The sequence below is a fragment of the Salmo trutta genome, chromosome 29 (genome assembly GCF_901001165.1).
Source record: "Salmo trutta chromosome 29, fSalTru1.1, whole genome shotgun sequence".
NCBI classification, from domain to species: domain Eukaryota; kingdom Metazoa; phylum Chordata; class Actinopteri; order Salmoniformes; family Salmonidae; genus Salmo; species Salmo trutta.
Window position 1 is genome coordinate 45,025,532 of NC_042985.1, and position 24,750 is coordinate 45,050,281.

At 41.6% G+C, this 24,750-nt stretch overlaps 1 protein-coding gene across 1 annotated transcript in view; it reads right to left on the reverse strand.

Annotated features, from left to right (window-relative positions):
- Positions 1–21,923: 21,923 nt before the first annotated feature.
- surf4l (surfeit 4, like) overlaps positions 21,924–24,750 on the reverse strand; it is a 47,941-nt gene continuing 45,114 nt past the window's right edge. The window contains exons 5-6 of the mRNA XM_029722333.1: positions 24,066–24,252; positions 21,924–23,386 (exon numbers count right to left, since the gene is read on the reverse strand). Of these exons, the coding sequence (XP_029578193.1) occupies positions 23,120–23,386; positions 24,066–24,252 (454 nt within the window). The 3' untranslated portion in view covers positions 21,924–23,119. The remainder of the gene's footprint in view (positions 23,387–24,065; positions 24,253–24,750) is intronic.

Genomic DNA, 24,750 nt, shown 5'->3' on the forward strand with positions numbered 1-24,750 from the left:
TTTCTCCTTCTCCCAAATCCATTCAGCTGATGTTCTGAAAGAGCTGCAAAATCTGGACCCCTACAAATCAGCTGGGCTTGACAATCTGGACCCTTTCTTTCTAAAATTATCTGCCGAAATTATTGCAACCCCTATTACTAGCCTGTTCAACCTCTCTTTCGTGTCGTCTGAGATTCCCATAGATTGGAAAGCAGCTGCTGTCATCCCCCTCTTCAAAGGAGGTGACACTCTTGACCCAAATTGCTACAGACCTATATCCATCCTACCCTGCCTTTCTAAGGTCTTCGAAAGCCAAGTCAACAAACAGATTACCGACTATTTCGAATCCCACCGCACCCTCTCCGCTATGCAATCTGGTTTCAGAGCTGGTCATGGGTGCACCTCAGCCACGCTCAAGGTCCTAAACGACATCATAACCGCCATCGATAAGAAACAATACTGTGCTGCCGTATTCATTGACCTGGCCAAAGCTTTTGACTCTGTTAATCACCACATCCTCATCGGCAGACTTAGTAGCCTTGGTTTCTCAAACGATTGTGTCGCCTGGTTCACCAACTACTTCTCTGACAGAGTTCAGTGTGTCAAATCGGAGGGCCTACTGTCTGGACCTCTGGCAGTCTCTATGGGGGTACCACAGGGTTCAATTCTTGGGCCAACTCTTTTCTCTGTATACATAAATGATGTCGCTCTTGCTGCTGGTGATTCTCTGATCCACCTCTACACAGACGACACCATTCTGTATACTTCTGGCCCTTCTTTGGACACTGTGTTAACAACCCTCCAGACGAGCTTCAATGCCATTCAACTCTCCTTCCGTGGTCTCCAACTGCTCCTAAACACAAGTAAAACTAAATGCATGCTCTTCAACCGATCGCTGCCTGCACCTGCCCGCCCATCCAACATAACTTCTCTGGACGGTTCTAACTTAGAATTTGTGGACAACTACAAATACCTAGGTGTCTGGTTAGACTGTAAACTCTCCTTCCAGACTCACATCAATCATCTCCAATCCAAAGTGAAATCTAGAATTGGCTTCCTATTTCGCAACAAAGCATCCTTCACTCATGCTGCCAAACATACCCTCGTAAAACTGACCATCCTACCAATCCTCGACTTCGGCGATGTCATTTACAAAATAGCCTCCAATACCCTACTCAACAAGCTGGATGCAGTCTATCACAGTGCCATCCGTTTTGTCACCAAAGCCCCATATACAACCCACCACTGCGACCTGTATGGTCTCGTTTGCTGGCCTTCACTTCATAATCGTCGCCAAACACATTGGCTCCAGGTCATCTACAAGACCCTGCTAGGTAAAGTCCCCCCTTATCTCCGCTCACTGGTCACCATAGCAGCACCCACCTGTAGCACGCGCTCCAGCAGGTATATCTCTCTGGTCACCCCTAAAGCCAACTCCTCCTTTGGTCGTCTCTCCTTCCATTTCTCAGCTGCCAATGACTGGAACGAACTACAAAAATCTCTAAAATTGGAAACACTTATCTCCCTCACTAGCTTTAAGCACCAGCTGTCAGAGCAGCTCACAGATCTCTGCACCTGTACATAGCCCATCCTTAATTTAGCCCAAACTACTACCTCTTCCCCTACTGTATTTATTTATTTTATTTATTTTGCTCCTTTGCACCATATTATTTATATTTTAACTTTTAACTTTCCTCAAACTACAAATCTACCATTCCAGTGTTTTTCTTGCCATACTTTATTTACTTTGCCACCATGGCATTTTTTTGCCTTTACCTACCGTATCTCACATCATTTGCTCACATTATATATAGTCTTATTTTTTCTTCTGCATCATTGATTGTATGTTGTTTTACTCCATGTGTAACTCTGTGTTTTTGTATGTTGTCGAACTGCTTTGCTTTATCTTGGCCAGGTCGCAATTGTAAATGAGAACTTGTTCTCAACTTGCCTACCTGGTTAAATAAAGGTGAAATAAAATAAAAATAAATAAATAAATTGGTAATCTCAAATGAAGGAAGGTACTGCAGAACTAGGTACTCTCGCATGTTGAAATTCAACATTCTTACCCAAATTAGTACCAATAATTGCCTTATACCAATTAACATCTCTCCATATTCCCAACATTTCACTCTGGTTAAAAGGAATAACCCTTAATGGAATACCTGCCCTTGATGTGAATGGTGCAAACATACAAACCCAACAACTACTTCGATTGACTACTGTGACATAGTGTAGAGAGAGGGCTAGAAATGTATTGATGCCCTCATCCCTCATCCTGCTGATGCATCTCTGTGTTAGAAATTGAAACACCACTCACATCCTGTATTAGCAGGAAACTCACAAGGAAAATAATTTCAAACATCTTTCACTTGTCTGCAAGACAATAATATTAAATCGTCCTATTTTCAAGGTATCAATATCAATAAATCATTACCAGAAAATGGTTTGAGTGGTAATAATTTATTTATTTATTTACATGTTTTCAAGTTCTGGTGACAAATCATGCATTTCGATTCTTGCATAGATTGTAATGGACACATATGATGTGTGTAAAATAGTGTTGCACAGTACACTGAAACTTAATTACTTTTTCAGATACAATTTATTTTTATGGTTCATATTTAAACAGTTCGGTACATCTGTCTAATGTATCTCAAAATAAATGACAGGATCCAGTCTGTCTATCAGCACAGCCCCTTTCTAGCGCAGTGACTGCTCCACTTACTCATTCATTACTAAAGCTCTCTGTGCTGCTCCACACTTATGCTGCACAGAAGTTAACATACTTGAATAATTCAAGACCGCATGTAGAGATGTTGAAACTGTTCATTACAGTTCCAAAAACAATATACATACAGGCTAGAACACTTTACAATGCAAGACGATTACCGGTAGCTTCCAGCTTTAATTTATTTGTAGGATAATTTTCCTTGCTAGCTTACAGCTGAATGAATTCACTACATTAGTACCTTGTTTGTGATAATATGCAAACCATAACGCAAAATATGATGATTTCAAAGCTGATTTTCACCAAAAACTTTATCAATTAACTTTGTCTCCCTCGCCACCAAAAATGAATTCAATCTTCAGCTGTCTGAAGGGATTACGTGACAGGATCAAGTACTGGTGATCATACTTGAATAATTCATTGGGTGATGAATTGTAAAAGATCTTGGATCCCCAGATTTATAGAGGGGATAAATTTGGCAATTTATAAGTGTTTGTACACTTATATGATGGATCTGTAGCCCCAATAGATCTATGAATAGGACCCTTCATCTTCAAGTATAGAGAATGCGGAATAACCAGCATCCCGTCTGGTTTTCCACTAGATTCCATAGCCATGTTCTGCCTTGAGAATCATGTCATTACTTTCTTAAAAGAGACACTTTTATAAAATAAGAGATTACTTCTGTGCAATGTTGTTGATCAGTACAACAAAATTATATTTTCTCCTAGCAGCTGCCATTAAAATAAGTCCTTAATGGAAGGGATTGCTTGTCATCTGTAGCCCCATGAAATCAGCTATAACAAGCTCAATAACTCAATGCATGCACACAATCTTACTGAATAGGACCCTTCATCTCAATTTCCGCCTAAAATGACATACCCAAATCTAACTGCCTGTAGCAAGGATATGCATATTCTTGATACTATTTTAAAGGAAAAACTTTGAAGTTTGTGGAGAAGTGAAATTAATGTAGAAGAATACAACACAATAGATCTGGTAAAAGATAAAAACAAAAAACATTTTTTCTATTTTTATTTTATCATCTTTAAAATGCAAAAGAAAGGCCATACATTGAGATAATTTAGATGTTGTCGACAAGAGAGCAACAGTGTGTGTGCAAAGTTTCAGAATGATACATTCAAGAATGAGAGCGCTACATACTATTTTGAATGAAGTCTCCCAGGTGTCCCTCACGAGTTAGCCCAAATGTACCCCAGTGGCCGAATTGGTCAACTGATAGATTTTCAAGTACATAATTATAGAGAACATACAAAAATGCTATTGTTATAATTTTCTTTTAGTTTACACACTCCCAGGAATGTCATACATGATGGATCCTTAGCTTCCCTACATAAAAGGTACTAACCTTCACACATCTAGACGGCTAGGTGGGGGTGGGTGTGGAGCCAGAGACAGCAGAGGGGTCAGACTGGATGAACCAATTCCTACATTTGAATGAGTGGGGGGATGGAGGACTTGAATGTAGTCTCTTTGGAGTTTGCTCCCAGAGGTCTCTACCACTATTGAGGATTTGTTTAAATTCAGTTCAAACTCAAGTTTACTATTACTTATTATCACGTCCTGACCAGTATAGGGGTTATTTGTGATTGTAGTTTGGTCAGGACGTGGCAGAGGGTATTGGTTTTATGTGGTTCGGGGTGGTGGTTTGTTTAGAAGGGTGTTTATTATTTCCGGGTTATGTTCTTTCTAGTTTAGTATTTTCTATGTTAGGTAATTGGGTGTTGGACTCTCAATTGAAGGCAGGTGTTTGTAGTTGCCTTTGATTGAGAGTCCTATATACAGGGATGTGTTTTGTTTGTTAATGGTGGGTAGTTGTTTTTGCATTGCGTTGGTGTAGCCTGCAAAACTGTTTCCTGTCGTCGTTTCGTTGTTTGTTTTTTGGTGTTCACATTCAATAAATATAATGATGAGCACGCAACCCGCTGCGCCTTGGTCCTCTCTTCACGAAGACAGCCGTTACAGAACAACCCACCATAAAGAGACCAAGCAGCGGAGGAAGGAGAAGAGGGACGCTGAGTACATGAACTATGGTGAGAAATGGACCTGGGAGGAGATCTTGTAGGGAAAAGGCTCCTACACTTGGGAGGAGATCGAGGCTGGAAAGGATCGCCTTCCATGGGGACAGGTGGAAAGAGAGAGGGAGGAACGGCGAAAGGCTGGTGAGGACTGGGAACGCTACCGGGGTACACGACTGGCGAGGAAGCCGGAGAGGCACCCCCAAGAATTTTTTTTGGGGGGGGACACGGGTAGTTTGGCTAGGCCAAGGAAGAGCCATAAGCCAGCTACCCGTGAGTATATGGAGGAGCGTATGGAGTGGAGAGCGCCGTGTTTTGCTGAGGTGCGCACAATCTCGCCCATACTCACGCACAGGCCGGTGCACGCTATTCCAGCCCCTTGCAGATGCTGTGCTAGAGTGGGCATCCAGCCTGGTAGGAGGATGCCTGCGCAGCGCGTCTGGTCGCCGGTACGCCTCCTCGGACCAGGCTACCTTACGCCCGCTCTACGCACGGTAACCATCAAGCCCCTGCACAGCCCAGTTCGCCCTGTATCAGCACCCCGCTCATGCAGGGCTGCTAGTTCCATCCAGCCAGGACGGGTTGTGCAGGAGGTGCGGTCAAGGCCACCTGTGCGCCTCCATGGCCCAGTCTTTCCGGTTCCCGCCTCTCGTGCTAACCCGGAAGTGAGTACCTCCAGTCTGGCACGACCAGTACCAGCACCACGGATCAAGCTTCCCATAAGTCAGCCTAGTCCTACTCAGCCTGTTCCCGCTCCTCCTGAGGTGCGTGTCCCCAGGATGGTACCTCCACTACCAGCCCCACGCATCAGGCTTCCAGTGCGTCAGACCAGGCCAGAGTGTCCGGCAACAGTGCCTCGTCCAGAGTGTCCGGCAACAGTGCCTCGTCCAGAGTGTCCGGAACCGGTTGAGACGGCCCGCGGCCCGGAACCGGTTGAGACGGCCCGCGGCCCGGAACCGGTTGAGACGGCCCGCGGCCCGGAACCGGGTGAGTCTACCTACAACCCGGAACTGAATAAGTGTATATTTAACTGTGAACTAAATGAGTCTGCCTACAGCGTTGACCGGAAAGAGTCTGCCTACGATCCGCAACAGAGTGAGTCTGTCTACGACCCGGAACCCAATGAGTCTGCCTACAGTCTGGAGGGTAGTAGGCCGGAACCAGAGCCTCCTCCAGGATAGGTGGGTTGGGGAGGGGGGGTGTAGCACAAGTGCCGTCGTTGACGGCAGCCACCCTCCCTTCCCTCCCTTTTTCTTTAGGGGGTATTATTTTTAGTTTTTTGTTGTGGTATTGGGGATTTTTGTGGTTTCTTTTTAGGTGCTTTCGGGGTATGCACCTTTAGGGGGGGGGGGGGGGGGGGGGGGGTGGTACTGTCACGTCCTGACCAGCAGAGGGAGTAGTTGTGTAGTATTTTGGTCAGGACGTGGCAGAAGAAGTCTGTGTATGTGTGTTCTGGGATGTCTGTTTCTATGTTGGTCTGTGTGGCTCCCGATCAGGGACAGCTGGTTATCATTGTTCCTGATTGGGAGTCATATATTAGGAGTGTGTTTGTCATCTGGGTTTGTGGGTTGTTTCGTTAGCACTGCTATTATTGTAAGTATAGCCTGTTAACCTGTCTTAGTCGTTCTTGTTTATTGTTTTCCGTGTTTGCTTTATTCATTATCATTAAAAGATGAGTATTCACATCCCGCCTGCGATTTGGTCACTTCAACACGGCTACACCTGTGACACTTATTTTATTTAACCTTTATTTTAGCAGGGGGTGAGCCCTGCATCAATACTTTAACGGATGAACACTGCATCAATACATCAAATACACAACATACAGTATATATAAACATATATATTGTATAGAGAATGGGGAATACAATCACTATAATGAAATTGGTGGACCAATAGGCAATAAGACACAAAAGCCACAGCATGTCATAGCCAACATAACACATGCAAATGCATTAGCATGAGAAGCAAAAACGTATTTTACTTACTGATCTAAAAGTATATTTTTCTTCCAAAAATCTTTATTGCGCTGTAATAAAAACTCCTCAGTCAGACTCCTCATCCACTCCTTCTGTGTCACTCTCCCTCTCAATTTCTGCAATAATCTCATCCAAATGTGTATACTTGGACTTTTCCACTCTTAGTAGCCATGTTGTACTTTTTCAGTTTTGAAAAAAGTTTGTAGACGAAAGCGAACCGCTGCGTAACGTCAACTTCCCTGCATCCTGTTGATTTTAAATTGAGGATGAATCCTGTTACAAACAACTCTAGCTTAACAGCTATTTGCACTACAAAGGGCGATCACTTACTCGTGGAAAGCCCAGCTCATTGGCTAACTAGCTACCTATGTTTCAAAACGATAGGTGGTCATTGGACCAAGACACTGTCAATCAAGTGAAAACCACCCGTCTCATTGTTGCGTAAAATGGCTGACCTTCATGGGCTAATTGATGTGTTGTGTAGCCAATATGTACTGTAGAATGATGAAACAAAGTTTGATTGCCTTCTGAAGTGTCTGAGGATTGCACAGAAACCGAACTTGACCAGGTGAGAAGGTTTAGCCAATTAGTCGGAATTCATGAAAAACGTTGTATCCAACATGGATCGTGTTAGGATATAAAAACAAAATTGTGCTACATTTGATCTCTGGGAACTTCAGGATGACAAATTAGAACAAGATTACTGAATGTAAATATATTATCTACCGTCAGAGGTGAATGTATTAAACCAGTTGCCTTGATAATTTTTGTTGTTGTTGTGCACTGTCCTCAAACAATAGCATGATATTTCTTCTGCTGTAATAGTTACTGTAAATTGGACAGTGCAGTTAGATTAACAATCATTGAAGCTTTCTGATGATATAAGAAATGTCTATGTCTCGGAAAGTTGGCTGTTGTTTACAAATATGACATATTGAGCAACAACTGTTCCGATTTCGGGACACTGATCCAAACTTAATGGAATGGATTTCTTTGTCAGATGTAGCTCCATGAAATCAGCTAAAACAAGCTCAATATCTCAATGCATGCCCACACTCTTACTGAATAATATGGATTCACCTGTATTGTGATAGACCTACAGTAGGCTACATCTTGATTTACCCAGTTTATCGATAGATTTACCATTCCAAAAATTAATACCATTGTTTTTTTTACTTATCTTAGTACAAAACAAGTCCAATTGATTGTATGATTGTATAATTGATTCATTAATGCATACATGGCTGTCTCTAAAAAATAAACATAAACATCTTGAAAATGTAAATGATATTGAACTCAAAAGATGCCCAAACGATTGAACAGAGCAGTAACTGAGTTTCTGTTTGGATCAAGTGCCATCCTGTGATTTTGGCTAATAAGGCTTTTTTCTTGTTGTTTTGGTATCCTTTTGGTATTGAGTATCCTGATGGTATCGAGTATCGTGATTATTTACTTTTTATTTCACCTTTATTTAACCAGGTAGGCCAGTTGAGAACAAGTTCTCATGTACAACTGCGACCTGGCCAAGATAAAGCAAAGCAGTGCGACAAACACAGAGTTATACATAGGATAAACAAACGTACAGTCAATAACACAATAGAAAAGTCAATATACAGTGTGTGCAAATGTAGTAACATTAGTGAGGTAAGGAAATAAATAGGCCATAGTGGTGAAATAATTACAATTTAGCAATTAAACACTGGAGTGATAGATGTGCAGAAGATGAATGTGCAAGTAGAGATACTGGGGTGAAAAAGGGAGCAAAAAATAAACAATATGGGGATGAGGTAGTTGGGTGGGCTATTTACAGATGGGCTGTGTACAGGTGCAATGATCGGTATGCTGCTCTGACAGCTGATGCTTAAAGTTAGTGAGGGAGAAATGAGACTCCAGCTTCAGTGTTTTTTGCAATTCGTTCCAGTCATTGGCAGCAGAGAACTGGAAGGAAAGGCAGCCAAAGAGGAGTTGGCTTTGGGGGTGACCAGTGAGATATACCTGCTGGAGCGTGTGCTACGGGTGGGTGCTGCTATGGTGACCAGTGAGCTGAGATAAGGCGGGGCTTTTCCTAGGAAAGACATAGGTGACCTGGAGCCAGTGGGTTTGGCGACGAATATGAAGCGAGGGCCAGCCAACGAGAGCATACACGTCGTAGTGGTGGGTAGTATATGGGGGGTTTTGGTGACAAAATGGATGGCACTGTGATAGACTGCATCCAATTGGCTTAGTAGTGTTGGAGGCTATTTTGTAAATGACATCGCCGAAGTCAAGGATCGGTAGGATAGTCAATTTTACGAGGGTATGTTTGGCAACATGAGTGAAGGATACTTTGTTGCGAAATAGGAAGCCGATAGGATAGGAATCTTTAAAAAGCATTTTTAAAGCACATTTCCTGCAAATCTACACATAATGCCATTGGGCAGAGTGAAAGAGTTGGAGTTTTATAACTAATCTCATGCTATTCTACGCATTTTGCTATTCTACACAACCTACATGTTTTATTTTTGGGGGTCAAGTAAATGTGTCTGAGATACAAAGAATAAAGGTCATACACATAACGTTAGCTAGTGACCCAGCCAGCTAATGTTAGCTAGCTAAAACTACACTTGAAATGAGACCACTTTCTGTGAAAATTAGAAATTTGTAATATCTGAAAATGTAGCTAGCTAGACCATCTTACGAGTATACATCATGGTTGGACGCGTCTCCTGTCTGGTGCCATGCATGATGTAATCCAGTGTGGAAGGACCACCAGAGGGCAGGCTGGGCTCACGGATAGTAGCCAGGCATGTAAGTCAAGGTGATCAGAGGCAATTAAGCACAGCTGACGGTACTAACGACCTATTCTCTTTCCCCTACAAGAGAGAGGAGGGAACTGGCAGTGAGGGAGGGGAAAAGAAAGAACAGAGTGTTTGCTCATCCAAAGGAGAAAACGAACGTTTCGGAAGGCGAAAAGAAGGAGAAGACAAACTACCTCTGGGGATGGCCAGCACGAGAGAGGAGCTATCCACGAACTAACCATTAAGACGGTGACAAATCCGTGATTTTTGTTATAGTTTAAAGATACTCGTCTTGTGTTCCTTTTTCGTGTAAAGAAGAAGATTTATGTTTTCCTTGGGAGATCATCATTGATTGTGTTGGAGTATTTGAGTTGAAAGAAATCCCTCAATAGAGAACTTTGTTCAATTAAGAAAACCTTCTCCTGACTCGTTTATTTCCCTTTCCAGTTAAGAGTAACACCAAATTACTTGGTCCGCTCACACCAGACTGGTGTTTTATCCATCTCCTTAGCTATCATTTTCGAATTCCACTGATTTCAAAACTCAGTCCTCCAGAAAGTGGAGAGCACACATAACGTTAGCTAGTGAGGCAGCTAACATTAGCGAATGCACTGTATGACTGCTTGTGTTTTTTCCTCAGTTAGTGTTAAGACTAATTGTGTTATGCTGTTGCCAGTGGCGTACTGCAGTTTCTCACTGCAGTTACTCGGGGGGCCCACAAGTTCTGAGGAATGGCCCCACCCCCTAAACCCATGGTGCAAAGAGATAAAATGTGCTATTTTAAAATAAAAATATTTTTTTAGATTAAAATGCTATTTTACACATTTTTGCCAATGAGGCTGAGAGAATTTTGCATTTTTAACTTCTTATGGAACAGCGAGACGCTAGCGTCCCACCTCGACAACATCCGGTGAAATTGCAGAGCGCCAAATTCAAATTAAATTACTATAAATATTTAACTTTCATACAATCCCAAGTGAAATACAACAAAATAAAGCTTGTTGTTAATCTAGCCGCCGTGTGAGATTTCAAAAATACTTTACGGCGAAAGCATACCATGCGATTATCTGAGGACAGCGCTCAGCACACAAAACATTAAACAGTAATCAGCCAAGTAGAGGAGTAACAAAAGTCAGAAATAGCAATAAAATGAATCACTTACCTTTCATGATCTTCATATGGTTGCATTCACAAGACTCCCAGTTGCCCAATAAATGTTTGTTTTGTTTGATAAAGTCCCTCTTTATATCCAAAAACCTCCGTTTTGTTCAGTAATCCACCGTCTCAAACAACATCCAGTGAAATTGCAGAGCGTGAAACTCAACAAAACAGAAATTCTCATAATAAACATACATAAAAGATACAAGTGTTATACATCAGCTTAAAGATAAACTTCTTGTTAATCCAACCGCTGTGTCAGATTTCAAAAAGGCTTTACGGCGAAAGCACACCATGCTATTATCTGAGAACAGCGCCCAGCAGACAAATCATTACAAACAATAACCAGCCAAGTAGAGGAGTAACAAAAGTCAGAAATAGCGATAAAATGTATCACTTACCTTTGATCTTCATATGGTTGCACTTCCAAGACTCCATGTTACACAATAAATGTTCATTTTGTTCGATAAATTCCCTCTTTATGTCCAAAAACCTCCGTTTTGTTGGTACATTTTGTTCAGTAATCCATTGGAACAAAGCGCGGTCACAGCAGGCAGACGAAAAGTCAAAAAAGTACCATAAAAGTCCTTAGAAACATGTCAAACGATGTTTATAATCAATCCTCAGGTCATTTTTGTCATAAATAATCGATCATATTTCAACTGGACAATAACTTTGTCAATAGAAAAGGAAAAACAAGAAAGGTGCGCTCCCGGTCATGCGCAGGACTCATGTCTGGTAATTTCCACTGTTCTCTCATTGAAAGTGGTGTTTCTCCCTCATTTTTCAGAGTAAAAGCCTGAAACAATGCCTGAAGACTGGCCACATGAAGTGGAAGCCATAGGGATCGTGAACTGGGTCATAAGTCTTTATATGGTGGATAGGCTTTCAATGGAAAAACAGGCATTTCAAAATAATAGCACTTCCTGGATGGATTTTCCTCCGGTTTTCGCCTGCCATATCAGTTCTGTTATACTCACAGACATTATTTCAGCAGTTTTGGAAACTTTACAGTGTTTTCTATCCAAATCTACCAATTATATGCATATCCTAGCCTCTGGGCCTGAGTAGCAGGCAGTTTACTTAGGGCACGCTTTTCATCAGAAATTCCGCATGCTGCCCCCTTCCCTAAAAAGTTTAAAGCACATTTCCTGCAATTTTACACATAATGCCATTGGGCAGAGAGAAAGAGTTGGAGTTTTATAACTAATCTCATGCTATTCTACGCATGAGACTGTTCCATGTTTTTTTGGGGGGGGGTTGCGAGCCCCCAGAGCTACTTCTGTGAATGTCTGAACATTGCATCCAAAAATAAACTGCTCACATTGAGGACATCAATTTGTAAACACTGTTTGAGCATAATGCTTCTGTGAAAAAAACTGTGTGGCCAGCTCAAACACTGACTTTGGCGTCAATCAAAAGTAGACGTTCTAAAGAAGTGTTCTAATCACACCAGTTTGAATCTATGCTGCAAGGACCACTGTAGAATATTCACACCCACTCAGCATGCGACTTCCATGGGCATTGAATTATGGACGATATGGACAATATCAGGTCCCTCTGTCGTGGCCATTATTTCACTCAATATAGCCTATGATTATTTCTGTCTGTACTAAACAGCTAGGTTGCTGCGGTCAGGCTGTTCTTTGGCAAAAAGTATTTTTGATTAAATTATGGTGGCTTCATGAAAATATCAACAATAAAAATTCATACAATATATTTAAAAAATACTAGTTATAGTTTGCCTGTAATTTAACAACTGATTTTATTACAAATCTGTATTTTAACCGCTATTTACTTCTGTGACATTATCTCCTCTCACTACCACACATAAGCCACACAGCGATGACTTTGAAAAAGTTGAAGACAAGCGAGAGAGGGGACTAATTACACATTTTTGTCTGAATATTTTTTTTATTTTTTTTACATTTTATCATTTGTAATCTGTTCAAGTTAAAAAATATTTTTCTCTAGACTCTAGGCTAATGTTAATTACTCTGGATAACTGCAGATGCTAGCTAGCTAATTTTAGCTAGCTATATGGGAAAGCATAACTAACTGATTTACTAACTAACTAGCTTGCTGTATGAGTTAACTAGCTATCTAACTAGCTATCATTGCTTGTGAGAGAGGGGCATTAATAAGCTACTAAGGGGGGTGAGGAAAATGAGTTGGCAAAAATTTGCTAGCTACTGCTGGTGATTAGTTATTGGTGAGTATGTGCTTTTAACTAGCTAATGTTAGCTATGTAGCTAGTTAGCTAACATTAGCAAAACATGTTTATCTCAAGCAGCTAACGTCAGGAAACATAAGGAATGTATCATTCATATCAGCAAGAAATCATTTTCAAAAAACAAATTACTACACACTTTTATAGGCTGTTATAGCCGTCACATTTATGGGCATGTTACAGCAGTGTTTAGGAGGACATAGGACAGAGGAATGTGTAGTTTTGGTGGAAAAAGTTGTGTGTCAACTGCCCATGTTGCTGGGGATCGGAGGTATCCGATGCGAGAGAGGCAGGTTGAGGTGGCCAGAGTCAGAGTAGTGCAGAAGATGTCGTATGCTGAGGCAGTGAAGAAAGTATAAGAGGGTTGATCAAGGGTGGGAGATTCTGAGAGGATTCATTTGAGTAGCAGATCTCTGCCAGCACAGAGGGATAGGCCAACAAATGATATATGCTTCAGTAAGGTTGGCTTCTTAGCATTCATAAAAATGATTATCTCACGGTGACTGCGAATGCGTGAAAGTTGGTAGCTCTGTGCTCCATATAAGAGCAGGACTGCACAAACAAAATAAGTAGTGAAGGCAGCCAAAAACATTCTGGGGATTTCTGAAGTTACGGTAGAAATGATACATTGGATGCTGAACCAAAATTCTAATGATCAGGATAATAAATAGTATCATTAGCTCATTGTTATGCATGTATCCACTAGAAAACAGTTCAAACAAATGCAAATGCAACTACTCTGCGTTTTTTCTGGGTGCACTTTTTGATTTTGAAGTGACTGTAAGTTAGCCGTAGTTGGCTAGCTAGCAAGCAAGAGATAAGAATGTAGCCAGCCAGTATGGCAGTGGAACATTTAAAATGAACGACTGGGTCGCGTCCATAGATACAGAAAAAAAAAGACTGAAAGACTGGGTCACGTCTCTAGCAACCGAACCGATAGAACGAACGACCAGCCGGCTTGGGTAGCAACCCTAGATTTGTGTCGGGACTATATCTTTTGGAAGGATGAAATAGTATGAATAAATTAATCTAAATAATGTTTTTATTGAAAATATGTCAATCATTATTTGAATATGTTGGTAACCCGTTATATAAAAGTGATAATGCCCTCTAAGCCTGTGTTTGGAGGATATATTGGCACGTTTAGCCGGCTCTCGACTTCATCTCGGGCCTAACAACACCCATGCCAATATTTCCTCCAAATACCGGCTATTCAGGCATTATCACTTAATTATAAAATGGGTGGGTCTAATCCTGAATGTTGATTGGGTAAAACTGCATTCCAGCCAATGTCTATTCCACAAGTTACCACCGGCTAAATCTGGCGTTAAAATGCCTACTTACTCTGTTCCATCTGACTGCACAATCCACTCTCTCATCAGCCCAGCAATTTATAAATATCAACTATAAAAAGCATCAAGACATTATCTCACATTTCTTTTAGACTAACATTTAGTTTTCAACAATGGAGATTTGTATAAACCTTGCTGTCTGTCTTTCCTGACATTTGCAACATTGTTTCAATATTCAAATTGGATCTCCAGCTGTCCCATAGTAATGAACATGTCGGGAGTCGGGACAAGACAGACAGACGTTTCTCAGCCAGTCTAAATCATGAATCAGCTGGCATCAAATTTATGGATATATTCAAAGAAATGTCAACTGAAAAAAAGGAAACGAAGTGCAGCTAGTTTGCAGTCTTTCCAGCTTCAGTTTGAAGTGATTGTGTTAAACTGTGTTGTTGGCTAGCTCCTCTGAACAACAGCGTCCTGACAAGTGAGCACATTTTCTATTCCAGGCGAAACCTCAATTGGATTATATTATACATTTTTATTTCTGTGAGAAGTGATAGAATAGAGAGTTTGGGTAGTGGGTGTGCTACATTTATCAAAGAAGGTGTAGCACATTAAGGGATTAATGGTGTCAAAGAACATGAATGTGTGGCAGTGGAGATCTGTAGAGAAGAGGGTAATATCACGCTGTTTAATTACTATAATCCTTGAAGCCCATCTCTGTATCTGAATTAGACGTAGTTGCGAAATCCAGTTCAGGTGATAAGGAGATATGGTGTGAAGATTTCCATGCGCATAACAGCTTGTGGGGCAGCAATACCACAGATGCCAATGGTTTAGTGGTTGAAGATTTTATGGAGCGGAGGGGACTAGATTGTACAGTGAGGGAAAAAGTATTTGATCCCCTGCTGATTTTGTACATTTGCCCACTGACAATGAAATGATCAGTCTATAATTTTAATGGTAGGTTTATTTTAACAGTGAGAGACAGAATAACAACAACAAAAAATCCAGAAAAACACATGTCAAAAATGTTATGAAATGATTTGCATTTTAATGAGGGAAATAAGTATTTGACCCCCTCTCAATCAGAAAGATTTCTGGCTCCCAGGTGTCTTTTTATACAGGTAACAAGCTGAGATTAGGAGCACACTCTTAATAAAGGGAGTGCTCCTAATCTCAGCTTGTTACCTGTATAAAAGACACCTGTCCACAGAAGCAATCAATCAGATTCCAAACTCTCCACCATGGCCAAGACCAAAGAGCTCTCCAAGGATGTCAGGGACAACATTGTAGACCTACACAAGGCTGGAATGGGCTATAAGACCATCGCCAAGCAGCTTGGTGAGAAGGTGACAACATATGTTGAAACACAAAAGAACTGTCAATATTCCTCGGCCTGGAGCTCCATGCAAGATCTCACCTCGTGGAGTTGCAATGATCATGAGAACGGTGAAGAATCAGCCCAGAACTACACGGGAGGATCTTGTTAATGATCTCAAGGCAGCTGGGACCATAGTCACCAAGAAAACTATTGGTAACACATTACGCCGTGAGGGACTGAAATCCTGCAGCGCCCGCAAGGTCCCCCTGCTCAAGAAAGCACATATACATGCCCGTCTGAAGTTTGCCAATGAACATCTGAAAGAGGCCCAAGTTCCCGACTTGGAATTCAGAGTTGGCTGATCATTCAAAATTTATTTTCAAGTTGGAGCTCATTGTTTTCAGAGTTCCAAGTTCTCTTGAACTCACTGAAGTCTGAGATTTCCCAGTTCCGAGTTTCAGTTGTTTTGAACACGGCAGAAGTCATGCTGGATTGACAGCATGGCTAATATAGTCAACCTTTTCTGGCCCATGGCATGTGAATGTTTATCCATTTAAGGCCAGAGTGGATTAAAAAAAAGGACTATCCTTGATGCATTAGTTAAAGTTAGTTCTGAGGTGACCAAAGCTTTGGCATTGAAGGAAGTGATGTCAATAGTATACTTTGATACTGGATGACGGGTTGCCACTGTTCGGGGTACACGGGTAAATGTGACTAGAGGCACATCGTCATGTTCAAATCTTACATTGGTGTCCTCCATTGCTCGCGTGGGATGAGAAGATAGAAGGTAGAAGGTTGTGGTGCTTAAAACCCACACGGGGAGAGTACATTTACCCCTGCTTCTCTTCTATTTTCTTTCACAGAAGATAGAAGATAGGCAGTGATAATTTCCCAGACATGTGCAACATAGATCTTTAGGTATGTTTTCAGAAAATGGAACTGGTTTCAAATTGGTGCTTTGACAAAGCAAACTGGGACATTTTTTACACTGTGTGAAAAGGAGAGTAATACATTTTCAATGGAAGGGTTGGTAGAAGACTGTGCTGCATCTGTGAATTCAGTCATATTGGATGCTGCCTTACTGGCTATTCCAATCAGAGGGGGGATGGTAAACCAAAGATAGTTCCTTTGTGGACTGAAGCATGCAATAAAGCCACCAATGATTGAGATAAACATTTTAAAACTTTGAAGAATAATTCGACATTTGATAGCATGACAGTCGTTAAGAGAAAGAGCGTTGGCTCGGAAAGTCATTAGGAACGAAAAGGTAGGTGCCTGGCAGGAATTCTGTTATTTTATAGGAAGGTAAACACAACTGGGGGATGTGTGGAAAATATTAGAGGATGATAGTGAAAGGAAAGACAGTACAGATACCTATGTTAGCCGAGGAAGATATGACTGTTTCAAACAAAGAAAAGCAGATGCTCTTGGAAGAGCTTTTGCAGCAGTGCATAAAGTTGACAGTCTAAGTGATGAATGTAAAAGACAAAGAAAAAAGCTATGAATGCATGAAGATGTATACCATAAGAAGTGTGATTCTGGAGAATCACGATGCTGAATTCACCATGTTTAAAATAACGAGGGCTTTGGAGGGGTGTGGTTGCACTGCTCCAGGTGAGGATCAAATATGCTACATTATGTTTAAACATCTGCCTACAGACGTTTTTGGAAAGATTTTATTTAAAAATATGGAGGAAAGGAGTGCTACCATCAGGATGGAAATGTGCTGTGGTTTTGCTTTTTGTGAAGCCTGGTAAAGATCCATCCAGTCCTGCTAGTTATAGACCTATGTGATGTAAGTGCAATCTCTGTAAATTAATGGAAAAGTTTATCGTAGGCCGATGTATTATCTTGAACATAGGAGTCTATTAAGGCCAGAGTGGATTCAAAAAAGGAAGGACTACCCTTGATGCATGAGTAAAAACTAGTTCTGAGGCGACCAAAGCTTTGGCAATGAAGGAAGTGATGTCAATAGTATACTTTGATATTGAAAAAGCATATGATACGATGTGGAGGGAAGGTCTACTGAATAAATTGAATGGAATGGGTATTAGTGGGAGAATGTATAACCAGATTATGGATTTCTTGTTTGACCGAACCTTCCAGGTCAGGGTGGGATTATCAAGAGAATATGAGGTGTAAAATGAAACTGTACAGGGTAGTGCTATTAGTCCTATCTTATTCACGATGATGATATCTTTGGGGATATCAGACAGGTTATAGGGGTGGCGTTATATGCAGATTATGCTGCCATTTGGAAAAGGGGAAGGAATCTTCCTTATGTAATAGAGAAGAATACAAGGTGCTGTTATAGCAGTAGAGGAATGATCCTTAACAGGGGTTTCAAGTTGCCTTTATCTAAATCTTGCCACATGTTGTTTGCCAACAAAAAGATTAAGGAAGATGTCAGTGTTCAATTATATGGAGAACAGATGGAGCGGGTAACAGAATTGAAGTATTTGGGGCTATGGTTTGATGAAAAGCTTACATGAAGACATCATATTACATGTATTGAGACCTAAAAGTAAGAAATTATAAAATCTTATGAGGACAATAGTTGGGCATGATTGGGGGGCAGAATATTACTGAATATTTATCTTACTTTTATGAGATTATCCATAGATTATGGGTGCTTTGTATATCATTGCTGTGCCTTGATAGGATAAAAGCAAAGGCACTGCGATGGTGCATTAAAAACTACAGCAGTTGAGGCTTTACAAGTAGATACTGGGGAAATGTCACTATCCCTTAGAAGAGTTAAGATAGCCCTGGCATACTGAAGGGTATTATGGTAGATCATCCTACACTGACAGTATTGGAAGACTAAGAATGGTATTGAAATTCAGTTCTGTTGGATTCCGGCTCATACAGGTGTTTATGGAAATGATATAGTAGATATAATAGCAAAAAGGGCAGTGAAAGAGAATATTATGGATATTAATAATAACTAATTCGGAAAAAATTTGTTAAGATCTCTGCCAGCAATGGGAGGAAATTAGTTTTTATAGCAGACTTTTTATAGTACAAGGAAATCTGTACGGGACATACTGTCATTTAATGGGAACAGAAGGGAGGTTATGTTGAATAGGATGAGATTAGGGCATACGGGATTTAATTCATCTTTGAAATTGATAGGGAAACATGGTACTGGAATGTGTAATGGAGAGGAGATGGTTGAACATGTACTATTATTTTGTGAACTGTATGATGTAGAAAGGGAGAGTTTGTTTGACACGGTCAAAGAGGTTGGATGGGAATAGGGAGTGGGTGGTATTTTGGGTGGGGGTGATGGGAGTAGTGAGGTTTTAGAAATCCAGGGTTAGTTAAGAGAATATAGTGGTATAGATAGGTCGTGACCGGCCTCACACTCCAGGACTGTAGGTGGTGGTGTATGCACCTGTCAGTTGGTTGCGATTCGCCAGTAAAACTTAAAGAAGAATAAGAAGAAGACAGAACGTGCCATCTAATGAGCCATCCTAGTGATGGATCTGTACTGCTGTTGCTCATTTCATGGCAAAGTTTGCAAATAATAGATACAAATGATATACTTACTCATGATATACTTCTGCCAGGTAAGCCTACTTTGCTGTTAACATTTAATTTAAATGTTTTGGGGAAAGTATTTCTTTCAAAAAACAAGACGGTTATCACCAATATTCCCAGAAATGTTTTTCCGTCACTGAGCACATTTCAGGTATGCTGAGCGCAAACTTGAAGGTTGTGAAAATTGTGCGCAACTTCCGGCGCACATGTACTGTGAACACTGATGTGAACACTGATACCCACTTTAAGTGAAGTGAAAAGGCATCCCATAACATTTTAACATGGAAATACTGTAGCTGTTCTATCGTTCAGCCTACAGAAGCAGCCAATGTGTCGTGTTCAATGTAGGCCTACATTCCATTCAACTTTTGAAAAAAACATGCAGGGCTTGACATTAACCTGTTTATACACTTATCTTTCAGACAAGGTGACTGAAAATGTTGTTTGATGCAAGAAAACACTTTACAAAATATAATGCATCATTATTCCTATACCAGAACCATAGCAAGCATCCAGACTGAACTGTGAGCTTGTTTCCCCTCACTAGGTAAGGTTTTAGGCTGTCCGACAGGTCTCCTCCTTTCCCACGAGTGACATTGTCCATGACCTCAGACATCACTGAATCAGTGTGGGTGAGCCTTTTCACTTGGACAGACGTAACGACGTAACTGGGGCGTTTGTCACTTCCTTGTAGTAGAAGATTTTATCTGTGGTCTGTGGTCTGTCAGCAGTGTGAATCGTCAGCCAAACAGAAACTGATGAAATGTCTTAACACCATACATGATGGCGAGGGCTTCACGCTCTGTGCATAATTGCTCTCGGCTTTACTTAAGGTCCGTGATGCGAAAGCAGTTGGCCTTTCTTCACCTGATGGCATGATGTGTGAAACAACAGCACCATTGCCATAAAGCAATGCATCACATGCAATGGCAAGTTGGGGTTGAAGTGGGTTAGGGCCTCTGAGCGAAGGCTGTTTTCACTTTATTGAAGACCTCACGTTTGTCTGTCCACTTCCACTGTTTGGTTTTGTTCAAAGGTTCATGCAGTGGCTTTAACATGCTAGCTAGGTTCGGCAAACTTTGCGTAGTACGTCAGTAATCCTAAGAATGATCTCAGATGACTCATGTTCTGTGGGTATGGAGCTTCCGCAACGGCCTTCACCTTTGACGGTGCCTTGCAGAGCCCCGAACTGTCGATGACATGGCCCAGGTACTCAACAGAAGGCCGGAAAAACTTGCATTTGTCCTTCCGGACCCTCAGTCCGTACTCCTCCAGTCTCTGTAGTGTTGCGTTCAGCTTTCTTAAGTGCTCCTGCTTGTCTTTGCCGGTGATGAGTAGATCAAGGTAACATTGGACCCCGGTGAGCCCGCTCACTATCTGGCCCATAGCTCTCTGAAACAAGGCCGGAGCTGAGGTGATTCCAAAAGGAAGCCTCCGGTACCTGTACAGTCCTTTGTGAGTCACATGCATCTGTAGATAGACTTATGTTTGGCCTCTTACTGAATTTATGTACTCCAGCTAAACCAGAAAAGAGGTCGTCAATGCAGGGTAGTGGATATTTTTCAGCAGTCAAGACTGGGTTAATCGTGACTTTGAAATCACTAGAGTCTAAGTGATTCATCTTTTTTTATGACTGGATTGACAGGTGTAACCCATTCACTAACATTCACTTGATCCAATACTCCACTCTAGAGCTGTCTGTTTAGCTCAGTTTCAACTTATGGTTTTATGGCGTATGGGACAGGTCTAGCTTTGAAGAATTTTGACTTGCTGTCTGGTTTCATGGTCACTAACTATTATGTCCTTCTTACTGCTAACAATCCCACTCCCTCTCACTGGAACAATCTCACCGGTGTATGTTCTCAGCGTCCTCTTTGTGGGCTGTGGTGTGAGGTGATGTAGTTTCTCCTTGTAAACAGAAAAGTTATGGCTGCTCCAGTGTCCACTTGCATCCGTACTGCTTTTCCATCCAGTAGCGGTGTCACCCAGTATCCGTGGCCGTTGTCTGAAATGGACAAAACACACTAAGATTATTCCCCTTCCGACAGGGTATCACTTTGTTCATCCTCTGTGTGCTCCATTTTATGCACTTTCTTTTATGTACTTTCTGAAGTCGCTTTTTCTTTGTTCACTCAGCTCCAGCAGTCAACCTGTTTGGCCCTCTGTTTCAGCACAAGGGCTGGTCCGGCACGGCTATGCTGGAGCTCAACAGGCTATGCACTCGCCTCTGCCACACAACACCCACCTCAACTGCCTGGTGCCAAGAGAAGCTGTCAGTTCATAAAAGGTGATGTCAGGTCAGTCTTAGTGAAGCAGCCTTGTGTACGCTACTGGACCACAAAACGGACTCCTTGAAATGTGATGACAGAGACAGCCTGGGAGGAGATTGCAAACCTAAACTGATGCCCCCTTATGGTCTCTTCCGCAGTGTTCCTCAGGGTCCGCGTAGACAGGAACTCCTGATTGCGAGTCAGTGGGAGAACTCGGGGCTACTCAGTTATGCCAATAAAACCACTGTGGCCGTAACTTCAGATTTGTCCAGTAGATGGCACAACTAACTAAAAGATTAACAGTTGAGCCCCAAATTTAAAAAAGATATGGTTTGAACTAGAATAAAAAATGTAACATGTATGCGTTTATCAACTCAGGTCTTTATAGTGCATTTAAATATTTGATGCACCTATCATGAAACAGAAGTGGAAAATCTAGCAGTCACGAGTTATGAGGACAGTGAAAAAAAATCATACTTTTAGACTGCCCTCAAAATGTCAATTATTTCCTGATATCATCGGAGCCTTGAGATTCATGGTGGAAAAAAATTGCACGGAGAAACACAGCCATCTACACAGAGCCGTAATAAACACACCAGAGTTTCTGCTTATGATTTATAAACATTCAAAAACAATAGAAAAATCATTATTTTTCTCATACTTTATTAAATGGAAAAACAGAGTGAGACCAATGACAGAGGGCTTTAAAGCTAAATGGCCCTGTTGTGCTTGATGATATAGAATAACCAATTGTAAACTTGACAATTGACAGCACTCACATTTGTCATATGGAATAGTTTAACATGCTATGCGGACTCATGCTTGTGCCAAATTTGAAATAAAGAACAGAATAGAAATCCTGTCATGTGAAAGTGTCTGTACATTAAATGGGTAGGCTTGACGCGTTCTTGGGAGTCTACAGGCATTTGAATAGGCACACAGAGAAACTCAGAACGTGGACCAAGACAAATACTGTAAAAAGCAGCTAATAGTCAGTTAAGAACCAATTCTTATTTACAATGAAGCCCTAGGAACAGCGTGTTAACTGCCTTGATCAGGGGCAGAACGACAGATTTTTACCTTGTCAGCTCGGGGATCTGATCTAGCAACCTTTCGATTACTGGCCCAACGCTCTAACCACTAGGCTACCTGCCGCCCCAGTTCATTGAACTGTCAAATTATGTGACTAGCCAAAGGTACTTTTTTTTATATCCCTTGTTCATCCTAACTTAAAATATTTGATAGAAAGTACTGCATTTGCCCCTTCATAGAAACCTACCTGACCATAAATAAAGTAATATATCTATTCTGCACTAACTCAAATCAGCACAAAAGCAGCTACCATCATTTACACACAATAGTGTAAAACATGTCCTCTAAAAGAGTGGGTTGTGTCTTTAGTTAAGGGCTGGCATTATCGAAAGCATAGACAAACGTTGCGCACAAAAAAAATAGCAAAAGAAGCATGAAACAATTACAGTATATAATTGTACAAATACACCATTAAAGACAATACCTTGAAAATTGTTCACAAAAAAAATAAAGAAAAAAAACAGTGATGTCTTGGATATCGCCAAATCGAGAGATGGCCATGTCACGACGAGCTCAAACCATTTGTAAAAGTGCCTGTGGAGGACAGTCACAGAAAAGTTAGCAAGGGAGAGTGAGAGAGACGGAGAATGAGACAGTGCTGAGGGGAGTAGAGGGAGGAGGTGCGTACTGCTTGGGCCAAGTTCGGTAAAGCGGGGGGGGAGGGGGGGTCCCAGTCCTGTTGGTCCTGGTAACTTGGGTCGAGTCTCACCACAACTTCTTCTTCTCGTCCATGGACACCCCACCGGGCCCCAGAGCCACAATCAGTAGCAGCCCACCGATCACCGACATGGTCTGGAAGAAGTCGTACTTCAGGAAGTCGTGCATGGGCTTGTAGGCGGGCACCATCCAGAAGGCATTGAAGTATACGTTGACGGCAAACAGCCACAACACCAGCGTGAGGGCGGCCAGCTTGGTCTTGAAGCCGATTGCCACCAGCACGATCAGAGCTGTGCTCACCAGGTTCTGCAGAATCTAAAATGAGGGGTAGGTGTACAGTAGGACAGCAGTCAATGTTCATTCAAACTCGTACCAGGATTACAGAAGCATGTTGATATGGCTGCATCCCAAATGGCACCCTATACTTTATATAGTGCACTACCTAGTCAAAAGTAGTTCAATATATAGTAGTTTTAATAAAACTTTAATAAATAAATAAAATAAGAGGAATACGGTGCCATTTGGGACATGCCATTTGAATCCCTATTGACTTTCGCAAATGCACTGGATCTGATAACACTCAAAAGTAATTTTGGAAGAGCACTCTCCAAAATGTTTTCATGTATAACAGTTGTAGTGCTATGTGACAATATGTACCTACACTACTCCCTCTGTGTCCAGCTCTTGAATTTTGATGTAAAGATGCATTTCAGAGCCAATACACTGCAACTACACTAAATGGTATGCATCTGTGCAGCCAGCCACAAGCTGACTGCCTGAGACAAACAGGTTAAACCTGGGTTCAAATAGAATCAAATGTTTTCTTTCAAATACATGATGTGCTTGATTGAGCTCGCAATGAAACCAATGGAAGTCCCAAAAGTAAAAAAAATAAAAAAATAAACACGCTCATCCAGGCAGGTTCGATCAAATGCTGAATCAAAAGGAAAGAATAAATGCGATTTGAATCAGTCTGCAGGAGCTCAGAACTCACAGAGATGAAGCTGGGGTCAAAGTGCAGCAGGGTCATGAACATGAGCACCAGGAGAACCCGTCCACCCAGCTGCATGTACTGCTTGGGCGAGTGCTCTCCCATTGACGGCACCCCAGCAAACATGCTCTTCCCCTCCCCACGTAACTCGGCTAGCAACAGCAGGAGCCCCCCGCCCAGGGCCAGGTTCCTGGAAAGGAGGAGGCAGAGTGAGAGAGAGAAAGAGTTAAGCAGTGTATTTGCAGTTTTGCACAGATGTACAGTGGTTCCTCCTTTAAAAGTTGCGTCATACTGCGGCACACCTTGCGTGCTGCCTCAGCGTTCTGTAGCACATCATTTAATTCTCAGCCATTTATTTCTGTTACTGCAAGTTATTGCTAGTTTGACCACCAGAGGGCATCTCTGAAAAGCATTTGATAGTCTTCCATATTGCAGACACAAGGGAGACCGGGGTTCAATCCCCCAACGGGGAGGAAGGAGTAGGCTGTCCTTGTAAATAAGAATGAGTTCTTAACTGATTCCATATGTGTTATTTCATAGTTGTGATGTCTTCAATATTATTCTACAATGTAGAAAATAGTAAAAATATAGAAACATCCTGGAATGAGTAGGTGTGTCCAAACGTTTGGCTGGTACTTGCTTAATATTGTGTTTTTATTCCATGAAAAACAAAAAACCCTCTGGGTAA